The sequence below is a fragment of the Mastigoproctus giganteus genome, chromosome 6, assembly GCF_048544385.1.
Source record: "Mastigoproctus giganteus isolate SK-2022 chromosome 6, ASM4854438v1, whole genome shotgun sequence".
Taxonomy (NCBI): domain Eukaryota; kingdom Metazoa; phylum Arthropoda; class Arachnida; order Uropygi; family Thelyphonidae; genus Mastigoproctus; species Mastigoproctus giganteus.
The window spans coordinates 199,360,137-199,387,915 of record NC_143580.1 but is presented as its reverse complement, the minus strand read 5'-3'; the positions used below and the strand labels follow the sequence as shown (position 1 = coordinate 199,387,915).

At 33.8% G+C, this 27,779-nt stretch overlaps 2 protein-coding genes across 3 annotated transcripts in view; one reads left to right on the top strand and one right to left on the bottom strand.

Moving 5' to 3' along the window:
• On the top strand, positions 1-26,284 carry LOC150084864 (beta-1,3-galactosyltransferase 5-like). 2 transcript variants are annotated; one of them, XM_090376663.1, is made up of 2 exons: positions 1-1,252; positions 26,234-26,284. In XM_090376663.1, exon 1 carries the CDS (start codon positions 54-56, stop codon positions 1,131-1,133), a length of 1,080 nt encoding a protein of 359 aa, XP_090232789.1. In that variant the 5' UTR covers positions 1-53; the 3' UTR covers positions 1,134-1,252; positions 26,234-26,284. The 2 variants fall into 2 exon arrangements, with proteins under 2 accessions (XP_090232789.1, XP_090232787.1); XM_090376661.1 differs by lacking the exon at positions 26,234-26,284 and adding an exon at positions 5,669-5,779.
• Ranbp21 (exportin-5-like protein Ranbp21) overlaps positions 13,740-27,779 on the bottom strand; it is a 246,751-nt gene continuing 232,711 nt past the window's right edge. Inside the window, exons 31-33 of the mRNA XM_090376372.1 lie at positions 23,549-23,761; positions 18,298-18,396; positions 13,740-13,895 (exon numbers count right to left, since the gene is read on the bottom strand). Of these exons, the coding sequence (XP_090232498.1) occupies positions 13,740-13,895; positions 18,298-18,396; positions 23,549-23,761 (468 nt within the window). The remainder of the gene's footprint in view (positions 13,896-18,297; positions 18,397-23,548; positions 23,762-27,779) is intronic.

The window sequence follows — 27,779 nt, the reverse complement described above, 5'->3', positions numbered from 1 at the left end:
GTTTTAAGAAACGAAGATACGTTACTTCCGGTTACTTGTTTGTTGTGGTTACTATGGTAACAGCGATATGTACCTGGACCACCGTTCACTTCATACATTCAAAAGGAAAGTTCCATGATAGATGTGGTCGAAAATCTTGTAGACCTCCAATTGTGTCCAGGCACTGGCTTTATCCTAATGACAGGTTGATCGACCTAGAAGACTTTAAGTATCTCATCAATAACCCTGTGTGTGGAAAAAGTGATATATTTCTAGTCATCCTCATTCATTCTGCTCCCCTTCATTTCCACAATCGGGATGTTATAAGGAAGACATGGGGGAGAGTCGAAGTGAATGGAGAGTTAATCAGGACGGTATTTTTGCTAGCCAAGGTTGCAGATCATCGTTTACAGAACGCGATTAACATAGAGAGCGAAGCAAACAGGGATATAGTGCAAGGTAACTTCATAGATGCTTATAGAAACCTTACATACAAGCATGTAATGGGGCTCAAATGGATTTCCACGTATTGTAAACAAGCCCAGTTTGTTCTAAAGATGGACGACGATATATTTGTTGATATTTTCCAGTTAGTGACTCTTCTTCACAACAGATATCCCAATGAGAGTAAATCAAGATTAGATAAAGATTTCGCTTGCTACATACAGAACAACATGCCTGTTGTCCGAGATCCAACAAGTAAGTGGTATGTGTCCAAAAAGGAATATTTTCAAGAAATATTTGAAAAGTACTGTTCTGGATGGGCATATGTGATGACTCCCAAAGCAGCTGACAAACTCGCTAAAGTTTCTAATCATTTCCCGTACTTCTGGGTGGATGATGTACACGTAACTGGAACATTGGCCAAAGCAGTAGGAGTTACTCATAAACGTTTGAATGAGTGGTTTACTATAGAGACTGAACAAATAGTGGAATGGGCACGTAGTACTAATAATCTTTTGTTGAAATATGTGTTTGGTCCTACGTGGGGTGACATGGAGCTTATGGCCTGGGCGCATAAGAAAGCGGCATGGTGTAACGAGAAGAAATGTAAATGCTGTTTTAAATCTCAACTGAATATCAAGACAAAAGTAACAGATTCTCCTGCGTCTAGGATGGGAATGGCCAAGTTAATTCCTCTTGCAATTGGATAAACAGAATATCTGGGAATAAAGTCAGTGAATTAACACATTTTCCTTACAGTGTAATAACTTCTTGAAATAAAGAGAGAAGAATAAGCCTTAATGGAGTACTACGATGTTACTCGAAAAAGGTGAAGTTCGAACTTTTAAACTGTTATTGCTACAAAGTTTTTTTTTTTTTTTGCCTCAAGAAAATTGCATCATTAATCGGGTTTTGTAAAGCATTAGAAGCTAATCATACAGTTAACTAAAGTTATTTTCATTATTAGAAATGGTTCCTAATTAATACTATAGTTAATTTCAATATAAAATATACTATTTTATGTGCCAAGAGTGGTTTTAGTAGAGCATTATAAAAGAATTAAAAAAAAAAAAAAAATTGCTAAAACAGTTATTTTTCTTAAAAGTTAACAGAACCGTTATTACTGCAATACTAACTATGTTTAGAATACAGTACTTAAATACTGGTCCAAAAATCTCATAATAAATAGGATTAACGTTTCCATATTGTAGAGTTCAATATTCCTGCTTGCATAAGTTTAACTCAAGTAGTAGGATTTTTTCGTTAGCATCAGCGACTAGGGCCATATTACTCCATGTCTATAAATTGCGTGTGTTCTGAGGGCTGTTTTCTTTTTGATGGACGAAAAACCCGCGTTTCCGGGAGGAAAAACCATGCTACCCTCGCATGAGACCGACTAACTCAGCCACGTTGTGACAAAGGCCCATAAATATTCTTCCCATCATCGACGTAACTCGAACGCAGGTCTTTTCCACCCGGTGTGGGGAGATGGCGATCATTCCAACAGTGCTACCCACAAGGGTTTCAAGAAACTATCAACAATGCTAATGTAACTAGAGTAAATCTTGAGATTATATTGGTTATTAAATTGAAAGTAGACTTTCAGTAACCCCAGGGACTCATATCTGGTGAGTATGGGCTTGGCACATCCAGGATCCTGAGCCGGATATCATCATCACTCTTGGTGATTCTCTTCTACTTCTCTCTCTCTCTCAGAGTAACTCAATTTTTTTTTTTGGTTGGTGCAGCATAAGCCTCTGGCTTCCTTGCACCATATGGCTAATAATAAATAATAATAAATATTCCACAATTCATAACCATACTACGCCAAAAATGAAATTCGATATATCAAATTTAAGTTTCATAACAAATTGTTTACTAAATTTTTTTACTTCTAAACCCTCCAGTTCACTTCTATCCAGTGGCGAAACTATAAATCCTGCCCAATCGTAATCTTTAGCAACCGTTCTAAATCAGCCGTTGGCAGAGGCGGATTTAACGGCGGGCATACCGGGCGCGCGCTCTGGGCCCTGACTTCTGAAGGGCCCACGCAAAACCCCAACAAATTAGTTGAAAATATTAGTTCAAACTTTGTGTTATTATTATGCTATTATTAATTATATTATACATATATTATATTCAAATTTTATTGGAAATAAAACATTAATAGTACATAATATTTTTTATTTATTTAAAAAAAATGGTTAACATGTATTTTTATTTTCCCTGTCTCTCTTTTTTTTAAGGGGCCCAATATTTTCTTCTGTGCCCGGGGCCTCAACCGACCTTAATCCGCTCCTGGCCGTCGGCCTCCTCCTCCCGAGGTAGCGAACATGGCAATATGATAGTTTCGCCACTGCTCCTACTCTTTATAATTAGAGTTCACATAATGCAGCGGTTCTCAAACTTTAGTGACTTTTAAGGTTCCTTTTTAGCTTGAAAATGTTTTTGCGGATCCCCACGTTTAACAATATTCTTTCCATGCTCCAATTCTTTTTTCGTTTCTGAATATCAATAACAAATTTCAAACGTTATTCGTGGACTCCCTGAAGCATCTCCACCGATTACAGTTTGAGAAACCCTGAACTAATATATTCTAACTATTATAATATCATTGCTTATTTTCTTTTATTGAATCAAAATTGACACAAATCCCTTTGCTGAGCTTTTACAATCCGAAATGTAATGTATATGTTACTCGCCGATTGTGCAATTGACCTGTTCATGAAATAGGAAAATTTTTGTCCAATCTGTGAATTGGTCTCTCCTCTTACCCATTTCATGAACTGGGAAAAAAAAAAAAAACTCACCCAGTTCACAAAGTGGCCAGTTCTGTCCAATTCATGAACTGGCACGTTGCTGAAAGACTTTCCTAGATTTTTTCTTATAGAGCAGTGTTTCCCAAACTGGGTTCAGCAAAACGTTCAGAAGGGGTATCAAGCAATATGTGTAGGGATCCACAGATCTCAGTAGTTTGGAAGCCCTGTTATAGAGGACTGGTTTTAATAGTAACGGTATGTATTTGTGAATACGGTATACTGTTACATCATTGAGACAAGTTGTGACAAGAACAGTGATTTGCAAGCACTGCTCTTCCTACCGTCAATATTTTTTTATTGGCTGCGTTTATTCCCTTTTTCCATAGATAAACCTGGAAGTCTATACAGTGTGTTTGAATGTGTTTGCTAGACTACTAATTGATAAAAGTCTAAAAAGAAAAAGGTTAGGTTGGTTATACGACTATTCAGAAGCGATTCAAGCGGAAAAAAAAACCAAAAAAAAAAAAAAAAAAACACCACACCATTAACGTGTGTGTTTTTCCACTTGAATTCCTCCCGAATAGTAGTCCTACAGGCCGACCAAACTTTTTTTTTTGTTTTTGTTTGAATCCCTCCCGAATAGCCGTAAATATAACTTTTTATTTTATTTAATATTTTATAACTAAACACCTTTTGTGGTGGTTCAGGCAATAAACAGTTTGTATACTCTAAGGCATGTTTATCCATGTTATTCATCATCATCATCATCAGCCATTTTAATTTCTACTGCAGGATGAAGGTCTCTCCAGAAACTTTCCAGTTCCTTCTGTTTTGTGTAATGGCCATCCATTTATTACCCATGAACTCGTGAATTTCATCTGACCATCTCTGTTGTTGTCTTCCATGTTTTCTTCTAGCTCCTCCTGGGTACTATTCTGTTATTTTCTTAGTCCATCTGTCATCATATCTTCGAGCTTTTTTGTAAAATCAAAATCAAAATCAAAGACTTTATAATATATGAAAATTAGTAACCATGTAAATCGCTAAAAGTTTACTGCATAATACGTTTCTCTTCTTATCTAACAGCCTGATTCCTAATATTATTCGTTCCATTATTCGCTGTGTAGTTCTCAGCTTCTCTTCTATTCTTTTGGTGAGTGCCCAAGTTTCACTTCCATGCAGGAGCAGGCCTGAGGGTGTACTGCACCTGGATGTCAACGTTAAAGGGACATCTGAAACTTACATACACATATGAAGAAAATTTTAAAGGGGGATGCCAGATTTCAATTGGCACCTGGGTGCTACATACCCTCGGAACGCCCCCTGCTTCCAGGTCATGGTGGGGAGTATACACTGGTTCATTATTATACATTTCAGACAAATTGGTATATTGCTTCTCAGTATGTGACTATATTTCCTGAATGCTATCCATCCAAAATCTATTCTTCTCTTGACTTTCAGCCATTTATCATTATTACAGCTAATGACTTGTTCCAGATAAGTATATGAATCAACCTTTTCAATTACTGCTCCTTCAATGATTATATCCCTTTCTGTGGCATACTTGTTCATCATTACTTTTGTTTTACCTATATTCATCTTTAGTCCAAAATCCTTACTAACTCTGCATAACTGATTAAGATTGTCCTCTAATTCTGTGGGATCATGGCTTATGATCACAATGTCATCTGCAAATCGTAAATGGTTTAGGTACTCTCCGTTCACATTGACTCCCTTCTGCGACCAGTCTAATCTTCTGAAAGCTTCCTCAAGGACAGCAGTAATAAACAGTTTTGGAGATATTGTGTCTCCTTGTCGAACTCCTTTCTAAATTTTAAATTTGCTACTGTCTTTGTATAGTCTAATAAAGAGGTAGCATTCTCATATATTTTCTTCAAATTATTATCCATATTATTATTTGATATTAAACAGACAGTTCACAAAATGGGCAAGGTGCAATCAAAATTTTGCCCAGTTCATGAAAATGGATAGGAGGAGAGACCAATTCATGGATTGGACAAAAATATCCCCATTTCGTGAACTGGTCATTTTCACAATCCAGGCATAATATATACCAGTTTGGTAAGGGGAGGGGGGTACATTTCAGATATGAATATGCTTTCAAAATCAAAGACTTTATAATATATGAAAATTAGTAACCATGTAAATCGCTAAAGGAGAACATTTATCTGCATTCGCAAATGTATAGTGTCTGCTAGCCTCAGTAAATTCATTCATGTGACAACTTGGAACCTAAAAACAGTGATAGTTAACAGAAATCCAATAATTTTTATTTTAATACACATCTCGGTTATATTCAAAGGGCTTATATTCAATTTCATGGTGTATCTATTCATAATTCTATATAAAGCTAAATATAATTACAGAGATATAATAATTATTCATTCATTTAAGAAACAATAATTTGAACTTGCCTGAACTATACTGCAATATTTACACTACCTAATTCATTCTTTTTGTTCTAGGTAACACGAAACTCCCCCAGCTGTCAAAATAATCACTATAGGGTTGTGCAAAAGGGGCACTAGATGTAACGTGCCCTGGCTCTGACACAGAAGGGCTCAAAACGTTCCTTAAATAATTATAATACATCGATAACAAAAGAAAGGGAACTTAAGTTTCTGAATGTCACTGATATTGTAATAAAATTATTTGGTGAGTTACTGTTATTATATTAAGGACCAAATAATCTCCAATTTAGACCTCTTGAATGCTTCAGGGAGGGTTAAAAGTCACAAAGCTGTTTTAAAAATTTGTAACTTTTTCCAATAATAGATTTAAAATTTTTTTTGTAGCAGATAAAAAAAGTCCTTGGAATTTACTAATGGAGACTTACATGGTTGAGCAATGTACCAAGATCGCCAAATTTTATTCTGCAAACCAATGCTCTATTATTAAAATGAATGCAGTATATAAAGTTAGATCACCAACAGAAACCATGATTCGTTCTCATTGCATGATTCCACAAACAGGGGTCTGTAGCTGATTTGCTACGAAGGAGCTGTACTGAAGACAATATGCAAATATCCACTACAAAATGAACATGTCAATTGGGATTACTGAGGCACATTTTGAGAAACTGCTTACACCTATTCTGATACAAGCTCCAATTTGTGCATGAATTGAAGCCAATAGATTGGGTTTGTAGCTTACAATATGCAGAATTGGCTAGAGAAAACAAATTCATTCACAAACATGAGCGACAAGGATCATTTTCACTTAAATGGTTTCATCAATAAGCAATACTGCAGATTCTTAGGTATCAGTAATCCAAAAATAGTTCACCAGCACCAAAACATACCCATTTTGCTGTATAGTTTGGTGTAGTGTTAGGTCCAAAAGGATCATTGGTCTGTACCTCTTTGAAGATGGTGCTGCTGTCAACATAAATGCCGACTGATACTGGGGCCATGGTTAGAAATCATGTCCAGAGCTTGTAGGCAATCCAACAACATGGCGCAACAACACACACTGCTCAAGAGACTATGGACCTTTTAAAGATCAATTTTTGGCCAACTCATAATCTCAAAAAATTTTGCATTTAATTCGCCTCTACATTTGCCTGATTTATGAGCCCCAGATTTCTTCCTTTGGCGCTGTCTCAAGGAACATGTTTATGTGAACAAAAACCAGCAACTGTAGAGGCATTAAAGAACATACGAGATGAAATTGATGGTTTAGAACCTGTTTTAAGAAATGTGATGTTAAATGCACTCAAAAGCGCATGTTTTGGTGAAGCTAAAAATGGTCACTTAAGTGATATAATTTTTCATAATTAGTTTTAATAATTATTCCATTAAATAAATTCACATTTATTTTATTTCTTGTTTTTACTCAATTTTGAAAAACTTATATGCATTACAACCCCTTTGCGACTTTTGGCTCACGCTATATAAACAGCTACTGTAGACAAGCTTAGCTCATGGAAAATGTTCTTATAAAAAAAAAATAACTTTTCAGTTTATACTCTGGGACAGCCACACAGGATAAAAGGTGATGTTCTTGTATTTCTCTATCTTTACAAGACAGAAATACAAAAACAGCACCATATCTAGCACTCACATGGGATATAGCCATGGTCAACTCAAACACATGAATTACTGCACCTTCTAGTTTGGCCACTCAAATTTCTCACTAAGCTCTAATACAACCAAAACATGTTGTTTTGCCTGTATTGGTGGTGGTGTGCAAATTAGAGGGTTGAATGAGCTAAATGTATGCTGTGAGTGAAGTCGGAAGTAGTTTCAATTAATGTTTAAAGTAATTATTAATGGGTATATCTAGAAACAATGTTTTTAATAAACATGTTGTTTGTTTGGTAAATACATGCCATTTCTATACAATGACTGTGTATTGCATTCTTAATTAGGGATTTTATAATTTTCCTTGCCACAGAGGTTAAAAAATATAGGCCTGTAAATATTGTAAACTTTTAAATCTGGTACCCTTGGGACTGAGAGGTGATGGATTTTAGAGAGGAGTAGTTGGACAGTTTTTGAGAAGCACATTTCAATGAATATTAAGTTAGCAATTAAACTTATTTACATCTGTAAACATTTACGACTAAAAGATAAAACGATTAACTATTCTTCTTAAGTAAGAATTATAATAAGGTAAGTGCAGTCTATCAATTTACATGACATTTTGATTTTAATAATGTAATATGGAGAAATTCAATCAGTTTTCAGCACAAAAACAAAGCACACCAAGTTTCATTTTTGCTGTCATAACTTATTCCACAACTGACGGTCGTGTGGAATTAAATAATAATTGTTTGCAAATGTTAGTAAGTTATTGTTTATGGAAGGGAATAATCACAGATTTATTTAATCGTACATTTTTTCAGCTGTACTCTCACTGGGCATTTTCTCTCTTTGCTCTCAGCTGTTCTAAAGTGATGTCATACTGGTCATCTGCTCATGCAAGCACAACCAGCCATATAGCTAAAATTTGCAAGAGCATTAAAAGATGTCATCCTTGTTTGCATAAATTCTTAAAGACAAATATAATTGCCGATACAAGTGCCAAATTGCTTTCTTAATTATTTTTGAATTGCAAAATGCCAGTTTTCTGTATTTTTTCACTCTTGGAATTAACCAGGAGTGAAATTAGTACAGAAAACTGGCATTTGTATGCCAAAAAGACATTTGCACACATAATTGGATAAGAGGTTTCGTACGTCCTGCTGCTTTCTTTTTTATCACGGGTTAAGTCACAAGAGCCTCTCATGCTTTTACATGCCATATGATAATTTCTCTATGAATCCACTTTTGGTGATTACCAGTTGCCTAGTTCCCAATAATTATTAGGTAGGTCAGTAGTACTATCAAATTTAAAAGAATATGCTTACATAAACATTGTTGCAAAAAATTTATTTAGCTAATCACTTATCACTTATCTATTTAGGTAATCAATGTTACCAAGTTCCTATAGTGACCCAATTTTGGATCCTCATAGTAAAAAATGTCAGCAATCTAGTTTTGGGATCATACATGTAAATCCACATTTCGGCTCTAGTTATACATTTAAAAAATATCTTGCTAATCTCATATTCAAACAAATCAGAAGCAACTTGATGGTGTGTTCACATTGTTCAGCACAGACTTTATACACATCGTATGCTCAAAGTTTTAAAATGGAATGATGTGATCTGATGGAGATGCACATTTCTTCAGCAATTTCATGAACAGTTAATCTGGTTATTTCTTACAAAGTCTGCATTTGAGACACAACTTCATCATTTGTTAAAGTTGAGGGTTGTCTAGCTCGCAGATCACTTCCAATAAACTACCCTCTTTTAAATGACAGTGCTTGTCAAAAAGTTGTGGATGACCCATTGTGGAGAACCCATATGCTGTTTTAAGATCAGATGTTTCATTTTCAGTTTTTCTGATTTTAAAGCAAACATGTCTTCATTATTGGCTGAAAATAACTGCCTGAAGTGAGTGAACTGTTTAATACATTGAGGTAAGGATGAGATGTGCGTGTCTAAATATGTCATGCTTTTTCACAATACACCTTGTTTTCTCAACTGTGAATAATCCAGAAACTCCTGTGTTCATCATACATGGCTTCATATAACCTTTTTCTCCCCTAGATTGCAAAAAACTCTGAAATGATGCAGATTTGATGATGCACAAAGAATAGAGTAATACAATGGTTTGGCATTCCAGGAAGTGCTTTTAAAAGTGGGCATGTCTAATGTGTTATGGAAAAAAAGGTGGCACACCTTTTTTTCATAATAGATTGGACATTCCCCCACTTTTTCAAAGGGGATTAAGTCACCTACCTCCACATGTTTATTTTTTGCTATACCATAGCAGTCCAAATACTTTTTGACCCGATCTCCTATTTTGGTTCTACTCTACCAAAAACAGAACCAGATCTGGGTCAGCTGATCTTTTCTGTGATTATTTGTAAAATAATAAGAGAAGTTAACATCAATATAGTACGTAGAACACTTCCGTATGATACTCTCCAGAAATTAAAACAAAATACTTACATTAGAGTAACAAATAGTTTAAAAAATAATTAAAAATCAATTTAACGCAATTAAAAATAAGAAAATTAATTAAAAGAATTTAACGAAAAAATTGCAAAACGAATTGTGTTAAATTGATTTTTAATTATTTTTTAAACTATTTGTTACTCTAATGTAAGTTTTTCGATTTTTTCGTTTTAATTTCTGGAGAGTGTCATACGGGAAGTGTTCTACGTACTATATTGCGGTTAACTTCTCTTATTATTTTACAAATATTGATATCAACGTAGAATGTATTGGGCACCACAGCTCTGGTTCATACTTTCTGTGATTATATAGGTATGCAAATCATGGATATTTTTGTAAAATTCTGTTGTGACAAAGAACTTCTAAACTTTTCATCCAACGTTTTTGTTGTTGGTGTCTATTTTATTTCAAATTTTACGTTTTTTTTTATCATAAGTCTCAGCAGTTTCACTTCTGACATGGGAACAAGTTAAGTAGCCTTTTTGTTAATGGTGGGTCATTCAATCACAAACTTTTAAGGACTCACCATTAACAAAAAGGCTACTTAACTTGTTCCCATATCAGAAGTGAAACTGCTGAGTGATTATAAGAAATGAAACTACTGCAGGTAGCACAGTTGACTGCTGTCCTTCCATTTCACACCAGTTATTGTTATTACAAACATTCATATGTGATATCCGAGAGAATGGTCTAAGCAGTCAAACTCCATTACCCTCAAAACATGCTGTTATCAAATAATCTATTGTTTTGAGGAGACAAAGTGTTTCTAATTTCCTAGAGGCAGAAGACCAGGTTCAGCCTGAACAGATGACAATGCTACATGTGTTAGGCAAGCTCTGGATCAAACTCCCCAAAATCCAAAAGAAGACTTTCAAATGAGTTAAAAATACCCACAAAACAAACACCTCAGCAAGAATTTTAAATGGTTTAGAATTGGTATATCAGCTAGGACAGTTGAATTTGCTGAAGTTTCTCCATATATGCAAAAATAATGAAAATTTTATGAACGAAAACTTGGGTAAATTTTGGTCTGATGAAGCAATTTTCAAGATTGGCAGTGTTAACTGACACAATTGTGTTTATTGGGTCATTGAGAACTCTAACATCCAAAGTTATTTGAGTTAGAATTTGCTGTGAGGTGATCCCTCACCCCAAAGAAATGTTATTTGAGACAGCTACTTATCAATGTTGTTAGATTTAGCTTTTCCTAAAATTGAAGAGAAAGACCTCTTTTTCATAATAGATGATGCTCATGCACATTCCTAAATTAGGAAATTCCTATATGAAAAATTACCAAACAAGTGGATCAGGTGTTATGGTCCTATAGCAGCTGTCCAGGTCATCAGATTTAATTAAATTATTTTTTTTTTTTGGGAATTATTTAAAGCACCTGTTTCCAGAAAACCTCATGCTATAGAGAACTTAAAAACAGTGATAACCTAAAGAAGTTGCAAAAACTGAGCAAAAGTTTTAAAATTCGATGTACCAAAAACGTTGCTTTTGTGCACCGAAGCTAAAGAACCATTTTGAAGTTTAAAATACCTTTCTGTAAGGCCACGAATTTTTTTTTTTATTGCCATATAGAAAAGTATGTTTAGTTTATATTATGTTTCGATACAGTTTTCCAAAGAACTTAAAAAAATAATAAAAGTGTATCCTGCCTTACACTGTATATTACACAATTGGCAACATTATAAACATTAAAAAAGTACAGAAGGTACAGTGAACTAAAACTCTGATAGAAAATCCTGTATTTCTACTCTATTTTTGGGAATTATTTAAAGCACCTGTTTCCAGAAAACCTCATGCTATAGAGAACTTAAAAACAGTGATAACCTAAAGAAGTTGCAAAAACTGAGCAAAAGTTTTAAAATTCGATGTACCAAAAACGTTGCTTTTGTGCACCGAAGCTAAAGAACCATTTTGAAGTTTAAAATACCTTTCTGTAAGGCCACGAATTTTTTTTTTATTGCCATATAGAAAAGTATGTTTAGTTTATATTATGTTTCGATACAGTTTTCCAAAGAACTTAAAAAAATAATAAAAGTGTATCCTGCCTTACACTGTATATTACACAATTGGCAACATTATAAACATTAAAAAAGTACAGAAGGTACAGTGAACTAAAACTCTGATAGAAAATCCTGTATTTCTACTCTATCCAAGTTTTAGGTGGTTAAAAATTCTGAGCTAGTGTGAAAAAAAAAATAAAATAAAATAAATAAAAAATAAAACCACTCTTTCACAAAATTGGCCCTACAAGATTCCATTTATTCAGCTGCACATACGCAAAAGCATATGAAATTTTTTTTGTTGTTTTCAGAAATAAAAACAAAAACAATTCACCTTTGGTGACAACTATAAGTAATTTTAATGAACTTCATGTATTTATGATTATTTTAAATTTTGGAAAGTATTTCAGATGAAATATTTTAAAAATTTCTTATTAGTTTTTTAAAACTGAACAATTCATTTTTGATGAACTGATGATTTACAGTTAGTTATCATTTACACAGGCTGTCTTTTGTCTACTTAAAAAATTTTTACCTTCATTTCACTTAAAAAAACTATTAAGTATGCATCAGCACTGTTGCATGGTTTAAATGCAACCTTTGTTTCAGTAGTGATCAGAATAGCATTTAATAACAACCAGTAATAATTTTTTCATGATGTGCAGTGTGACAATTTTATATACTGCAAGTTTAAATCAAGCCTTTATTGCAAGGTAAAACAATACATGATTGAGTTATACGACACCAATACAGTAAGTCCTCGACACATGCAAACTCAATTATATGCAATTTCATATAGAGGGGTAGGGAACAGCTGGTAGAACAATTTATATCTGCATATGTAACAGCTGTTCTGCAGTGCACAATACTCTTAAAGATACTAAGTAACTTTGTTTTTAAGTGCTGAAGAAAATTGTCTCCTAAGCAGGTATCCACAAATACTGACTTCCTCTCCCTTTTTGACAAAGCTAAGGAAACTAGCATAGAATGACCCCAACATAAAGCACATGAAATGACTGGAAAACTTTACTCACTGATACAAGGAAGCTATGAAGCTAAAAGAAAACCTAGATGCATAAGTTATACATTGTGTCCTTTCTGTGCACTGTAACTATATTTTTATTCCCAAAAAATCACAAATCCCCCCACCATATTAAGACTACGAAAAAACAGAATCTCAGTTACATAATTTCAATATAACGATGGTTTTCAGAATCATATCATGTAAATCGAGGACAGCCTGCAAGGTAATTCAGTATCTTCTAAATGTAATAAGTATAAAATATACATAAAAAAAAGCAATCATAATTATATACACATATATACAACACTATATTTTGGGTACAATTTTATGCTCTTTGAAGCTGCCTTGAGCAATTTATGCAAGGATTTTTTGGATGGGCATTTCGAATGGCACTCGGTTTACTGCTATTTCATATTATGATCTTTTAATCTCTGATCCGGTGCTTGTACAAGTTGATTTTCTTGACAAAGTTCCAAGTTCCTATGGAAATTTATTGTTTTGGATCAAGTTTAAGTGTCTATCCATATCCACAGTTATAAAATTGTAATATTTTGATATCTTGATGGCTATTGGTGGCTGTTATCTTTTGGAATGCTGGATTATTAATGTTCTACCTACATAAATTTTTCAGAGCATGATATTTCTGGATATAAGTCCTAAAGGTTTTGTTCCCACATTGTTTTCTCAAAAGATATGATTACAGTTTCAAGAACAATAATGTTCTGAGACTTAACTTAATAATAACAAAAAAAAAAAAAAAAAAAAAATACATATATATATAATTTTAAGTGCACATTATTCATATTTAACAAATTCTTAATATCTTACAAAATTTTTCAACAACTATACTTGTACAACTGTCAGAGCTGCTTATTTTTTAAAATTATTGTATTGATTAATTGTATAAAAAAAGGATATGCACATCTTAATTTAAAATTAATCCACTTTTGTATATGTATCACAATTATTTTCATTTAAACTTGCATTCACAGTCACAAATCAGTATGTGAACTTTCATTTGATTTAAAAAGAGTACATAATCCTAGTTCTTCATCTTCTAACATTCCTATCTTTAGTTTTGGTAAACGGAACAATGGTGGGAGATCTTTTATATTAACTTCTCTCCTAAAATGCTGTCCTATGTTTTGCTGAAAAAAAAAAAAATATAAATAAATAAAATAAAATGAATTTTGCATATAATATATTACATCTAGATCTGTTGTTTAATTCAATAATGTATAAATTGTCTTGGAATTTTCCAGTATGTGCTACCATCTTTTATCTATGTTTTAAAAGATGAGCAGCAATGTATATTTGTGTAAAACATGTATGTAAATAAAGTGTACATATACTGGTATTAATTCATGTTATTCTAATCCTAAGCAAACACTTTAATTAAAGTTTAGGATTTTAAACAGAGTATACTGTAGGGGGGACCATAATTTTAGTTCTTCAAAGGGCAACTTTATATGGCACTATTATAAAGGTGGAGGAAGTGTATAATAAACAAAGTTAAGAATATATTATAGATAGAAACTGTCTTTATCTTATAAACACTTGTGGTTATAAATACTGCAGTTTCTATCTATAATATATTCTTAACTTTGTTTATTATACACTTCCTCCACCTTTATAATAGTGCCATATAAAGTTGACCTGGGGGTAATTGTGAATTCAGATATGAAGTTTTCTGAGCAGTGCAGACAGTCTGCAAGAGTAGTTCATGTTGTTGTGTCAATGATATACAGGAAGAAGGTGATTATCCCCTTGTATAAGGCAATGGTCAGGCCACACCTTGAGTACCATATACAGGTCTGGAGGCCTCATTTTAGGAAGTATGTCGAGCTGATGGAATGAGTACAGAGAGGGGAAACAAGATTAGTGAACGGAACAAAGGGTTGCTCTTACGAAGAAAGGCTTAAGTTCTGCAAATTACGGTGTCTGGAGACTAGGCATCTGTGAGGTGATCTGATTGAGGTGTATAAGGCCTTGAATGGTTTGAGCAATCTCAATGCTGATGGGATTCTTCCTCTTGCCCAGACTAATCGCCTGAGGGGATATAAATTCAAACTGAGGAAAGACAGTTGTAGAATAGATGTGCAGAAATTTGCCTTTAGCCAGTGGGTGGTTGATTGCTGGAACAAACTTCCATGTGTCATTGTAGAAGTTGACAGCTTAAATAAATTCAAGCCAGAACTAGACAAACACTTGGAGCAAATGGATGGGTGAAATGGGAAGTTTTTTTTGGCTGATGCTGTATAAGCTTGCTTTCTTGCATTATATGCCTCTACTAATGCTAATTCAGCAGAATTAACATTTGCGTGGTGCTCTAGCAAATTTATCTTGTTTATCACCATTACACGTAAGCAATATCACTATCATGGCTGAGTGGTAAGTTAGCTCGAAATACAGTTATGTTGAACTGATATTATACCCAAAATATGTTAAATTCTAGGAAAATCTCAAGTCAATATCTCAAGTTATAAAAACCACTGACCCTAAATGGGTGTACTGAAGTATAAACAGAACTAGAGCAAATTCAAATGTGTAATTGTACACTTCTGTAGTTGTACACTGACCATTGTGACTACTGTGTTAAGAAATCAATGGTACACTGCAATTTGTTTTTTACTGCTGTACATTTTTTTAATGAAATCTGATTCAGTCTATTTTCTAGGAATTGCAGTCTTCATATGTTAATATTAAATGCTTGACATGTTTTGATGGTTCTTTCCCTTCCCTCATTCCTCCAGCTTTACCTTCTTTTTACTGTCCTCTGTCTGCACTGGATGTATTAAGAATGTGATATGACCTAACACGTGAACATCCTTACTATTTTTAAGTTACTGTATTTACTCCGAAAGTTCCTATTATTTTAGCATTTTTATTTACTTTTCAGTTTTATTCAGTTTTTATCCCCCTTCCTTCGTGTACTCTATTTGTATTTATTTATCCGTTTTATTCATCTACTATAGTCAGTTGTCTCAAAAAATTTATGATGTATAGTCTTTTTTAAAATCGTTGACAAACTGCTTTTTAGAATACTAAATTCTGCAAAGATATCTCAAACCTTTTTATGTGCAACTTTTTAATTTGTCATTATCAGAGAAAGCATTTCCTTTTGAAATGTCAATATCTCACCAATCCTGATCAAATATGGGCTTGATTTCCAGGTTTCATTAACACATGAGCCTTAACAAATCTTGGAGAGCATTTCCAAGCAGCTTAGTCAATCAAACCATGCTATGTTAATTTTAATGTGTGGCAAACTTCAAGTGGGAATGTTTTCTCTGCTAATGTTAGCTGTTATGTCAGTGATAGAACACAGTCACTGACAACCTGATTCTCAATCAGTAAGTTTAGGGGTGCCACTACGTTATGTTTTTAAATTATGATTAAGTTCAAGATTCTCTGAGTATCACTTGAAACACTGCTGTAATAAACAGAAAACATTAAACAAGGCTACAGCCAAAAATTTTGTTATAAAGAGGTATCACTTTATTATGTACAGGTAAAATAGCAAGTGAATTTCACTTATAGAGCGGAAAACTATCTGGGGGGCTTCACACAACACCACCCACAGTGAGTTTCCCTCCCATTTGCTTGCCCATTCCATTTATATATAGAGGCTCTTATCATAATGTTCACAATCTTCTGGTATAGAGGTTACTCCCATTCTCATTATACTTTTGTTTCCAACTTACACCACATACTGTATACTAGTATGCATAATTTCTGAATTCTGGGAAAGCTTTTGCTGCACTTGAGCTGCTTTTGATAAGAAACATGACCCCACCATCACCACTTCTATCTTTCCTTTTCTTCCTAAATACATTGTACACACCAGTGGTCCCTAACCTATGACCCACAAGAACATTTTATTAACCTATTTGAGAAATTACGGTTTCTTTCTAAAAATCAAATTATGTAACGTTACACTGTTATAATATTTTTCAAATTGGTATGCATTACATGAGAAAAATGTTTATTATAAACTAAACTCAAGACATTTAACTTGAAAAATCTATGAAAAATTAAATCTTTATGAACCAGAAAAAAGATAGGTCTGACCAATTTAGCTGAAAACTCAGGATCAATTTGACAAAGTGACCCACCACAAAAAAACATTGATGACCACTAGTAACATACCATGTTGAAAATCACCATCCCTGATTTCCAGGTTGCACCATGTTTCCATTAGTCCTATTATGTCAGCTTTAGTTGTGCTAACTGTGAGTTTCAATTTGCTTATTTTATTGATGACTTTACTGTACACATAGTTAATAGTATGTGTTTTTATATAGTTTACTATCTTGACATACCCCTTGAAGTTATTTAAGCTCGTTTCCCTAGCATTAGCCTATTGCTTGTTTAAAGCATTTCTACCCTCGGAACACCTTGTCAATGTTGGCTTTTGCAGCAACAAACAAGAGCTCTTGAGGTATATGCAAGCATTACTTTGACTCATATCAGATAAATGTGTACCAATATTATCCATTTTCTCTAACAGTTCCTCTGAATGTTAAGATATCCCCGATGAAACTGGCAAAATCTCATGAACCACCTTTTTCAAATGTATCCCATCTCTACAAAATGGATTCCTTCTACTTACATTAGTCACCACAAGAATAACAGTGCTCTCTTAACACTCCTTCAAATCTGATAATCTGTTGGAATAATGGATTAATTTTATAATAGTAAGACAGTATTATAAAATGAATTGCCAGAATGCCACATCTGTGTAAGGCAGTGATAAAATCTCATAGAGAATATTCTGATGAAAAATCAGTATAATTGTAATAATCATTACAATATTTTTTTCTGTAAATTTTTCAATGCTTAATAAAGTCTTAAAATATTTTGCAGTGTGTTGCTTTTTATATTAAACCTTACAATGCATAGCTAATTAAAAAAAAAATAAAATAATGAAACCTATTGTCATACACTGTGATTCCAAACTTTTACGCCGGAGTGTATGCATGTGCCATATATTTTTTAAATATGGTCTAATGAATTTATTGATAAGGGCTTCAAAAGCTGCCATTAAGTGGCTTTGCTTATGTTTATTGTAGAGCAAACTGTATATGTGCAGAAAGCATGCAAAACTATCACTATGTGGCTACAGCTTTCTTTTAGTATCAAAGAGTAATGGTGTCTCCATATTTACTGTGATTTCTATAAATTCATATACCTGTCCAGTTTTTCTAAAATGTTTTAGCTTACTTCTCCTAATTATTTGCTCTTGAAAAAGATATTGGATATATGTAGCTTACCTGAGGATTGATTTATTTTCTGAGTTCTGTTTTCTCTGTATGTATTGAACATCACAGATAAAACATAATTAAATCTTTAATGAACTCTTCCATTTCATGTATAGAGAAGTTCATAAGGATGATATTTCTGTCATTACCCCAATAACAGATATTGCAACAGAGTAAATAGAAATGCAAGTATATTATAAAAAAGAACTACTTAGCTGTAGAATATTCTGGTATAGCAATTACAACCTATAATGTTACTTATTTCCCTATATCATGCAAATGTACTTACTCCTATAACTTCGGAGACAATCTTTTTAAACATATCTTTCTTTCTTTTTTCTGATATCATCTTTCCTGGAATATTCTGCAATATCTTTTCATCTAAATTCTGTATACAAGAAAAACCTGCATTTAATTTTTTTCTATATGCATACAAAAACAACAACAAAAAGCCTACATAAAGGGATCAATGAAAATTGCATGTTAAATTGTTATTCGTTATAATTACTATAGCACTTCTTTAAACTGTCTGTTACAAAAATTCACAGCAATCTGCTGCAACAAAATGTTTCCCCAAAGTCAATCAAACCGATGGGATTGGATGGTCTTTTTGTAACCAAACTCAAATCATATATGTTTCTCATTAATTGTTCCTAATCATGACTGAACAGTTACTGTTATTCAAACTGCATGTAACAAAATTTTCCAGTAATCACTTCAGCAACTTTATTGTGCATGCATTTCTAAATTGTTTCCAAATTTTGACCCAATGATCCACAACATACCCTGAATATAGAATAAATAAATAAATAAAAAAAATAATAAAAATAAAATACAATAAAATAATAATTTAAAGTTTTTAATTTGTTCTTAAATGTGGGATAGCACTTTGGTTTAGTCATGCTAGTGGCTAGCGAGTAGATAACAGAAAAGATATCTGCTCACGAATAACTGAACCCACTGGAAATCTGAACCTGCACAGCAAGTTTGGTTTCCCAGTAATAATAATAAAACTATCTGTTTCACCAACACATAACTTGTGAATAAATTTGGCAAACTTCTTTGTTCTACACTAAAAATGACAAAACAGATATCTGGACAGATTCAGAAGATACAAATGAAGTGAAATTAATGTTTCACCAATGAATAAAATATATTCAAACATTATGCTGGTTTTCCATCTCATGCTTTGCATAAACTAAACATATTAGATAGGAATTATCTAATCTGTGGCTAAATTTCCACACTAACTCTCCATGCTAAAGTGTGACAATAGGAGGTACAGGGATTTTATATAATTAGCAAGATAATGATGGTTATTATTAAGAACTGAAATTCTTATTCCAGATGAGGCACTTTTTAATCTTCAAGTTAGATTTTATTTGGCATGCCCTTTCATAATCAAACAAAGGATTGAAAGTAGCTAATTGAGTGTCTTTTTTTACCAACTTGACTTTCTCAGATCATGACAGCAAATAAAAATACTGATAAAGAAAACTGAATTCTACATCACTGTAGCAATCTGGAATCTGGCTGAAGCCCAGCATAACAGAAAACCTGTTTAGTGACAGTGGCCACAAGTACCTGAGATACTAGGATTTTACTGATCATTATCATACAAATAACTAAAGTCATTTCATTTTTATTTGCTGTTTGTATAATGTTCACAATTACAGCACACTTAAGGGGATATAGACTTAAACTGTAAAAGGATGGTTGAAGAACAGATGTACAACAGCCAGAGAGTAACTGTTGGAACAGACTTCCCAATCTGGTGTTGTGGAAGTGGTTAGTTCGAACAAATTTAAGGCAGGATTACACAAATTGTTTGTATATATGAGGTAGGTAGGGTTTCATATAGTTATACATTTCCAACAATTTATTTTTCCTTCCACATAATGGATGGTATAAGGATTACAGTGCACAATTTTCAATTTCTTTCTTAAACATTACTTGATGAATTTATCAGAGTCACAAAACCACAAATAGGTCTCCCACATGAACCCATCAATCTTGTTTACAACAGTCTAGTTTTATGGTTTCTTTCAAGCAATGGAGGGAAATTACATTCTGCTATCAGCTGTACTATTCTTTTTCTACAATTAAGGTATATACTAATTGAAATAACAACTGTAATTGATCTTGACCATTCCTTTTATATGTGTGACAAAAGTAAGACACGGCATTAAAATGTTAATCTGTCTAATTTTATCTACTAGAAATTTAATACTCACTAATTATTCTCACACACTTTATTGATGTTGTAGACAAATGTTAATCTGTCTGTATGTTTCATCAAAACTAAACTGATGTGTACGAGTTAAAAATGAATTTTGGATTATTCATTTTTTTGACCATCAGTGCTTCCTTTCCCTACTACTAGTTGTGATAACTGGAAGCTTAGTGTGGTCTCCTTTTTTACATTATATGCAAATCCTGATGTCTCTTCCATGCCCAAAACATAGCCAAAAATGAATTTATGGAAGTTATTTTGGCTTTTGAATTGTTCCGGTACCTTGCCGATCTTTTTCATCATCAAAGAAACTGTCCAATGCAGTTGTAATAATGACAGTTACTCTGCATTAAAAGTCCGTTTAATTTTAAATAAACTTTCAAAAATTAATAATAACAATACTAAAAGGCATCTTATATTTCAGTACATTTCTTTTAAATTTAATTTTATATCCCAGAAAACATGGAGAGATATGTTGAAACATTCCTTTTAACATTATTATTAATTCATTGTAAAGTTTAGTTCAGCATGATCTTTCAAAAACTACACAGTAGATGTCCATTACAAATTTGTTCCCTCTATAATGAATGGTTAATAAGCATTTTATTTTTAAGTTCTGGAATATTTATGGCAGTGGATTGTTCTAAGAAATACCGAATCTTGATGATCTTGCTATCTGAGCAGGATCATCAACAGTCGAACCATCGATGTCAAGTGGACCAATCAGATTCATCCCCTTCCTTTTAGAGTTTATATAAGTAAAGAAATCCTTGCTGTTTTTCTTAGCATCTTTTGCCAAGGATTTCTCGTAATCTGCCTTCGCCTGCCGAACCTCCTTTGTGACCTGATTACAGATTAACTTATATCTGCCATAGGCTTCTGAGTCGCTTGATAATTTATATGCATCCCATGCATTTTTCTTCTCTGTTACGAGTCTCATTAGTTCATTTGACAACCATTTAGGCCTAAACCTTGAACAATATTTCTTAATAGGTATTATTAAGGTTTGAAAATGGCAGAAGGTTATCAAATTGTAGCAGGATACTTAATGATTTTGTAATAACTGAGAGCAAAGTGGAAGAGAAATTGTTGAAGTTAAACGTAAGAAAAGCACCTGGGGTGGATGGGATCTATCCAGTTATATTAAAGGAGGTGGCAAAGCAACTAAGCAAACCCTTAGCCATAATTATGAGAGCATCCTTGGACTCAGGGGAGGTTCCCACGGACTGGAGATGTGCAAATGTATCCCCAATTCACAAAGGGGGATCGAAGGGTGACACGAGTAATTACAGACCAGTTAGTTTAACTTCTGTTCCGGGTAAAATAATGGAGTCGCTGGTTAAAGATGCATTGCAGGATCATCTAGACAAGACTGCAGCAATAATTCAGACACAGCATGGGTTTGTTAAGGGAAAGTCTTGTCTGACAAATTTGATAGGATATTATGATGTGGTTACAAAGGAACTGGATGCGAAAAATAATTTTGATATCATATATTTGGATTTCAGGAAAGCTTTTGACACTGTTGCGCATGGAAGACTATTGTACAAATTGGAGCAGATGGTATTAAGGGTAAGTTGCTACAATGGATAAAAGGATGGTTAAGTGCTAGAAGACAGAGGGTGGTAATCAATGGGTGCTGCTCTTCTTGGACTAATGTTATTAGTGGAGTCCCACAGGGTTCGGTGTTAGGTCCACTGTTGTTTTGTATATTTATCAATGATATTGATGAAGGTATATCAGGCTTAATGTCGAAGTTTGCAGATGATACAAAGGTTGGCAGGGTTGTTAATGACAGTAATGGCAGTGTGCTACTGCAACAGGATCTAGATAATTTGGGCATATGGGCTAAGAAGTGGCAACTGAAGTTTAACCTTGACAAATGCAAAGTACTACATATGGGTAGAAGTAACCCCAGAGAAACGTACCAACTGTGTGGTACTACACTTAAGGTGGTAGAAAATGAAAAATACCTGAGAGTAATTGTGCAGGCAGATATGAAGTTTTCTGAGCAATGCAGACAGGCTGCCAGGGCAGGTCATGGAGTTTTGTCAATGATATATAGGAATTTTGCTAGCAGGGAAAAGGAGGTGATTATTCCTCTGTATAAGGCAATGGTCAGGCCACGCCTTGAGTACTGCATACAGGTCTGGAGGCCTCATTTTAGGAAGGATGTAGATTTACTTGAGCGTGTACAGAGAAGGGCAACAAGATTGGTGAGGGGAATGAAGGGATCCTCTTACCAAGAGAGGCTTAAGTTCTGCAAATTGCAGTGGCTGGAGACTAGGCACCTGCGCGGTGATCTGATTGAGGTATATAAGGCCTTGAATGGGTTGAGCACGCTGAATTCTGATGGGATCCTTCCACTTGTTCAGATTACGAACCTAAGGGGGCATAAATTCAAATTAAGAAAAGACAGATGTAGAATAGATGTGCGGAAATTTGCCTTTAGCCAGCGGGTGGTTAATTGCTGGAACAAACTTCCATCTGACGTTGTGGAAGTTGATAGGTTGAATAAATTTAAGGAGGAACTGGACAGGCATTTGGAGGGAATGGTGTGATTTTTTTTTTTTTTTTGGCTGATGCTGCATAAGCTCATACATTTGCTTTCTTGCATCACATGCCACTACTACTACTAATACTACATAGCTCTTTCGTTAAAAAAAAAAAAAAAAAAAACACCATGCATTATAACTCACCTAAGCTTTCCACATGCAACCTTCTTCATATTTCCAAAACTTAAAAACTCCTTGAAGGACCATTAGTTTTCATCTTTGGAAATGTCCAACTACTACCCCACAGCACACCAAAAGGATCTCAAATTAAATCATTAAATCTACTGAAGAGAACCAGAGTGATCCAACAGCATTATTCCATTTATTCTCTACATATCCAAGGCAGAAGAGTTTAAAAATTCATTGTGACTGTATACCTATTGAATTACTAAGGAGGAGACAGTTGGGTTTTCAGTGCAAAATTTCACAATGGGTTGTGTTTTTTGTTTTTTTTTTTGTGGCAGTGTAAAACTCCAACCTACAACCTCCTTATTTGCAGCTCTATATGTTTATCATTGGACTATGGCCAAAAAACTTCTATATAATGATTTAATGATTTCCAGCAATGTTTCTAGACATGTCAGAGACACTGGGATGAGTTTATAGAGTAAGGAGAATACTTTGAAAGTAACCATATCCACTAAATATTAGTGATAATTTCATTTTTATTTTTAAAGAATGGCAAAATAAAAATCTTCAAATTGTCAAATGTGTCCCTTAAAATTAAAATTTTAACAGACAATCTGACTCACCTTAACATCATTTTCCTTGCATCCAGGTATCTTTAAAAGAACTGATGAAGTTTCAGGAAATAGTGGCCTCAGCATTTCATATATTTGTAATCCTAAACCAATAAGAAGGGCTTGGTTAGCTTCATGTTCTCCCAGTTCCTGCAGCCCCATCACAACACTGTTCAACAAATAATCTGCTTCATTGTGATTTTGGATTAAATTCTCTGCCACAAGCTATAAAAATGTAGTGTGTTATATTGTTCTGTACTACTGCATTAGAATATTTTATATTTAAAATCTAATAAAAATATACCCATGTATAGAAATCGTTATTATAAATTAATTATAGCATATATAAAATTTATATACAATGTGCTATAAAAAGCTGGGTAACATTTTTTTCGTGTAACAAGAATACACAATCAATGTTAACATCAGTATTAAAACAGTTAAATGATGCAAGGAAGCAAACTTCATCAGTACAGACCAGAAAAAATAAAACAATAATAGAAAATCCCTGATCACATATATTATTCACTGACAAGACAGAGATTTTCGTAATATTCATTGCCAAAAATCTCTGTCTTGGCCAACTTGGAAGGTAATTTATTTCAGTTATCTACAACAACATGCTATCTGGAGGTAAATTTCATTAGTTCCAGTCTTTCTGTTCTGAATATTTTATATTTGTGTCCCCTTGTCCTTGTTTCTCTTACCAGTGAAAATGCAGTATGGCTCATATGGTCAGTTTACCAAAAATTAATTTGCAATTTAAAACTCAACATCACCTCATTCGCGTATTATTTTTCTAATATTATATTTATGCAATGTTATTTATGATAGTTAAATGAATTACTCAAACTACTTTTCGAAATTTACTCTTCTCGGTAACTGATACATGGTACACCCTTTATATCCCCACATTTGTTTTATTGAAGGGCTTTATAAACCTTAATCCATGTATGGCCGTGTTTATATGCAATTTTTAAAAAACACTCACTCACTCACTCACTCACTCACTCAGTGGCACTGTGCACATTAACTGTGTCAAAAAAGCTAAAGGTTACATCATCCAGTAGCATGGTGATGGCAACTTTTTTCTGAGAGAAAAAAAGAGTTATGTCCAGTTGGACACAACTTTATATACCACTTTGACCACACAAGTCCAAGATGTTTTGCTGCTCCATGACAAAGCTTAGCTTTAGACCAGTCTATCAACCATTGAAATGTGAACTGTGTTGACCCATCTGTCATACAGTCCTGATTTACTGGACAACCATCTCATCTGTATGAATAAGGATCACATTCATGGCACAAGATTTTCAGACAATGATGCCCTTGTGAAGACTTTGAAACAGTGATTGAAGGACAGCACAACAATTTTATTACCAAGGTATAAACACTCTTGTTCTGAGAACAGTAAAAGGCAGTTGAGTGTGACAATGATTACAGAGAAACACTGAATACGTTCCTATATAATATACTTTTACAGTATACAAGTAATAATGCTCTTGAATAAGCATAACTTTGTAAAATACAAACTGGATATTACCTTTGGAGTTATTCTGGTAGCTTTTACAGAAACTTTGTTTTTATAGAAGTAAAAAAAAAGAAAAAAAAAAAAAAAAAAAGGGAATTCTCAAATTCTTTCATTACACAATTGTATGGGTGATGAGAGAGGGATCTCTAATTCTGGATATGCCACTTTCATTTAATCCATGATAGTTCTGTTTGTTTTAAGTGAGGAATGCATCCAGAAAATTAAAAAAAAAAAAAAAAAAAAAATCAACCTTCAAGATAATCAGAATTTCAGTGTATAAAATATTTTTTTCATGTGTTATAACAGAGAGTAATTCTGAGAGTCAATCCACAACATTCTAGAGAATGTAAGATTAAATTCCCTCCTTCTATTTCTATTTTAAAAACTTGGGACACTAATAATCACAAAACTGAAACTGTAATTTTTGTGAAGACCCTTTAGAATCCTTTAATAAACGAAGTTTTCTTTTCAGAATTCAGTGATTGACACACACACACACACACACACACACACACACACGCACACACACAGGTAACCCTCGTATAACACGGTAGTTTGGTTCATACAAAATCTTGTGTAATGCGAAACCATGTTATATGAGACTAAGAACTAGTACAAAAAGGGGGGGGGGGTTACATTCCAAAAGCTTAAAAAATATGCCCTTTTTTATAAGTATCGGAAACTTAATTTTTACAGTACGTAATAACTTAATATTTTAATTTTATTTTTATAATAGTAGTAACTTAAATAGTAATAACTGAACAAACATCTTACCTTACAAATTGTGATACTTATATGTGAGATAATGTACGTTCATTTAATTTTCTTCCTCTTCGTCGCTGCTAAACACAATCTCTTCTGCAGCATCCAGATTTCGTGTACCTTCTGCTTTCTTTAAAAGTCACGAACTGCACTCTTCGAAATCACAATTATTTTTTATGGTCTCAAACAAGCATAAGTTCAATAGCACAGAACCTAACCCAGGGATCTCCCAACAAAATACAGTGAAACCCAGCTTTAAATGATACGTGAAAATCGGAAGAATATTTTCCAGTTAGCAAAATAAAAATAAATTTACGCTTACATACATAGCTTAATTAATACATACTGTAATATGTACATACTAATTGATATTTCTGTTCACTGACTTTTTTTTTTTTTTGCAGCTATCAGTACTATAGCAAATGCAAGAGGATCGAGTTTACTACCCGTTTATAATTGATTACACTAACAGAAAAGACCAATAAACCGGAAACTGCAAATCGTTTTTATTGTTTTATGGTAGTGACTTCCAGAAATGTGCTTTAGAAAAATATCACAAATGCGATAACAACTAGCGAGTCAACAGCAGGGATTCACAAAAAGGAATGGAAAAGTTGAAAATACATCTAACATAATAGCAAGGTTTTCACAGCACAAAAGTTCAAAAATACTGTGTTATGCAAGATTTCCAGCAAATTAGCATTACTAGAGGCATATGATGCAAGAAAGTAAGCTGATGAAGCATCAGCCAAAAAAAAAAAAAAAAACCACTTCCATTTCACCCCTCCTCCGTTCGTTTGAAATACCTGTCCAGCTGAGCCTTAAATTTATTTAGGCTATCAACTTCCACAACAAGGGATGGAAGTCTGTTCCACCAACCAACTACCTGCTGGCTAAAGGCAAATTTCCGCACATCTATCCTACATCTGTCTTTCCTCAATCTGAATTTATGCCCTATCAGGTGGTTATTCTGAGCAAGAGGAAGAATCCCATCGGCATTGAGCATGCTCAAACCATTCAAGGCTTTATACACCTCTATCAGATCACCTCGCCGGTGCCTAGTCTCCAGACACTGTAATTTGCAAAACTTAAGCCTTTCTTCGTAAGAGCAACCCTTTGTTCCAATCACTAATCTTGTTGTCCTTCTCTGTACTCGTTCCAGCAGCTCTACATCCTTCTTGAAATGAGGCCTCCAGACCTGTATACAGTACTCAAGGTGTGGCCCGACCATTGCCTTATATAAGGGAATAATCACCTCCTTTATCCCTGCTAGAAAAATTCCTGTATATCACTGACAAGACACCATGAGCTATTCTTGCAGCCCGTCTGCACTGCTCAGAGAACTTCATATCTGCCTGCACAATTACCCCCGGGTCCTTTTCATTCTCTGCCACTGTCAGTGTAGTACCACAGAGTTGATATGTTGCTCTGGGGTTGCTGTTTCCCATATGTAGTAACATTTGTCAATGTTAAAACTTCATTTGCCACCTCTCAGCCCATCTGCTCAACCTTTCCAGATCCTGTTGCAGCAGCATAGCATCAGTAGTGTCCCTAACAACCCTGCCAACCTTTGTATCGTCTGTAAATCTCAAACTGTGTTAGAGTAAAACCATGTTATACGGGGGTTGCCTGTACATATAAATAAAAAAAAAAAAAAAAAAAAATCACAGCCTATTATAGACTAGTCTTAAAATTACAAGATCTGAAATCTGCTATTTGGAAGTTTATCTTAGATGAAAAGGGTACTGAAATTCATGCAGTACTCATAATTACAGCCACTCCATGACTTACGTAAGGTCTGCATTCTGCAGAACTCTACATAAGTTGGAATTTTTCTAAATGCTTATGCAGCACTCGCAAATTTGATTGTAGCAAAAAAGAAATGTTCGAAAAATACGTAAATAGAATTATTTATTCAATTTTTTTTATCTCATGTGCAGGAAAAATTAC

Excerpts from the sequence above, each read along its gene's own strand:
- LOC150084864 (XM_090376663.1), top strand. The coding sequence starts at position 54 with ATGGTAACAGCGATATGTACCTGGACCACCGTTCACTTCATACATTCA.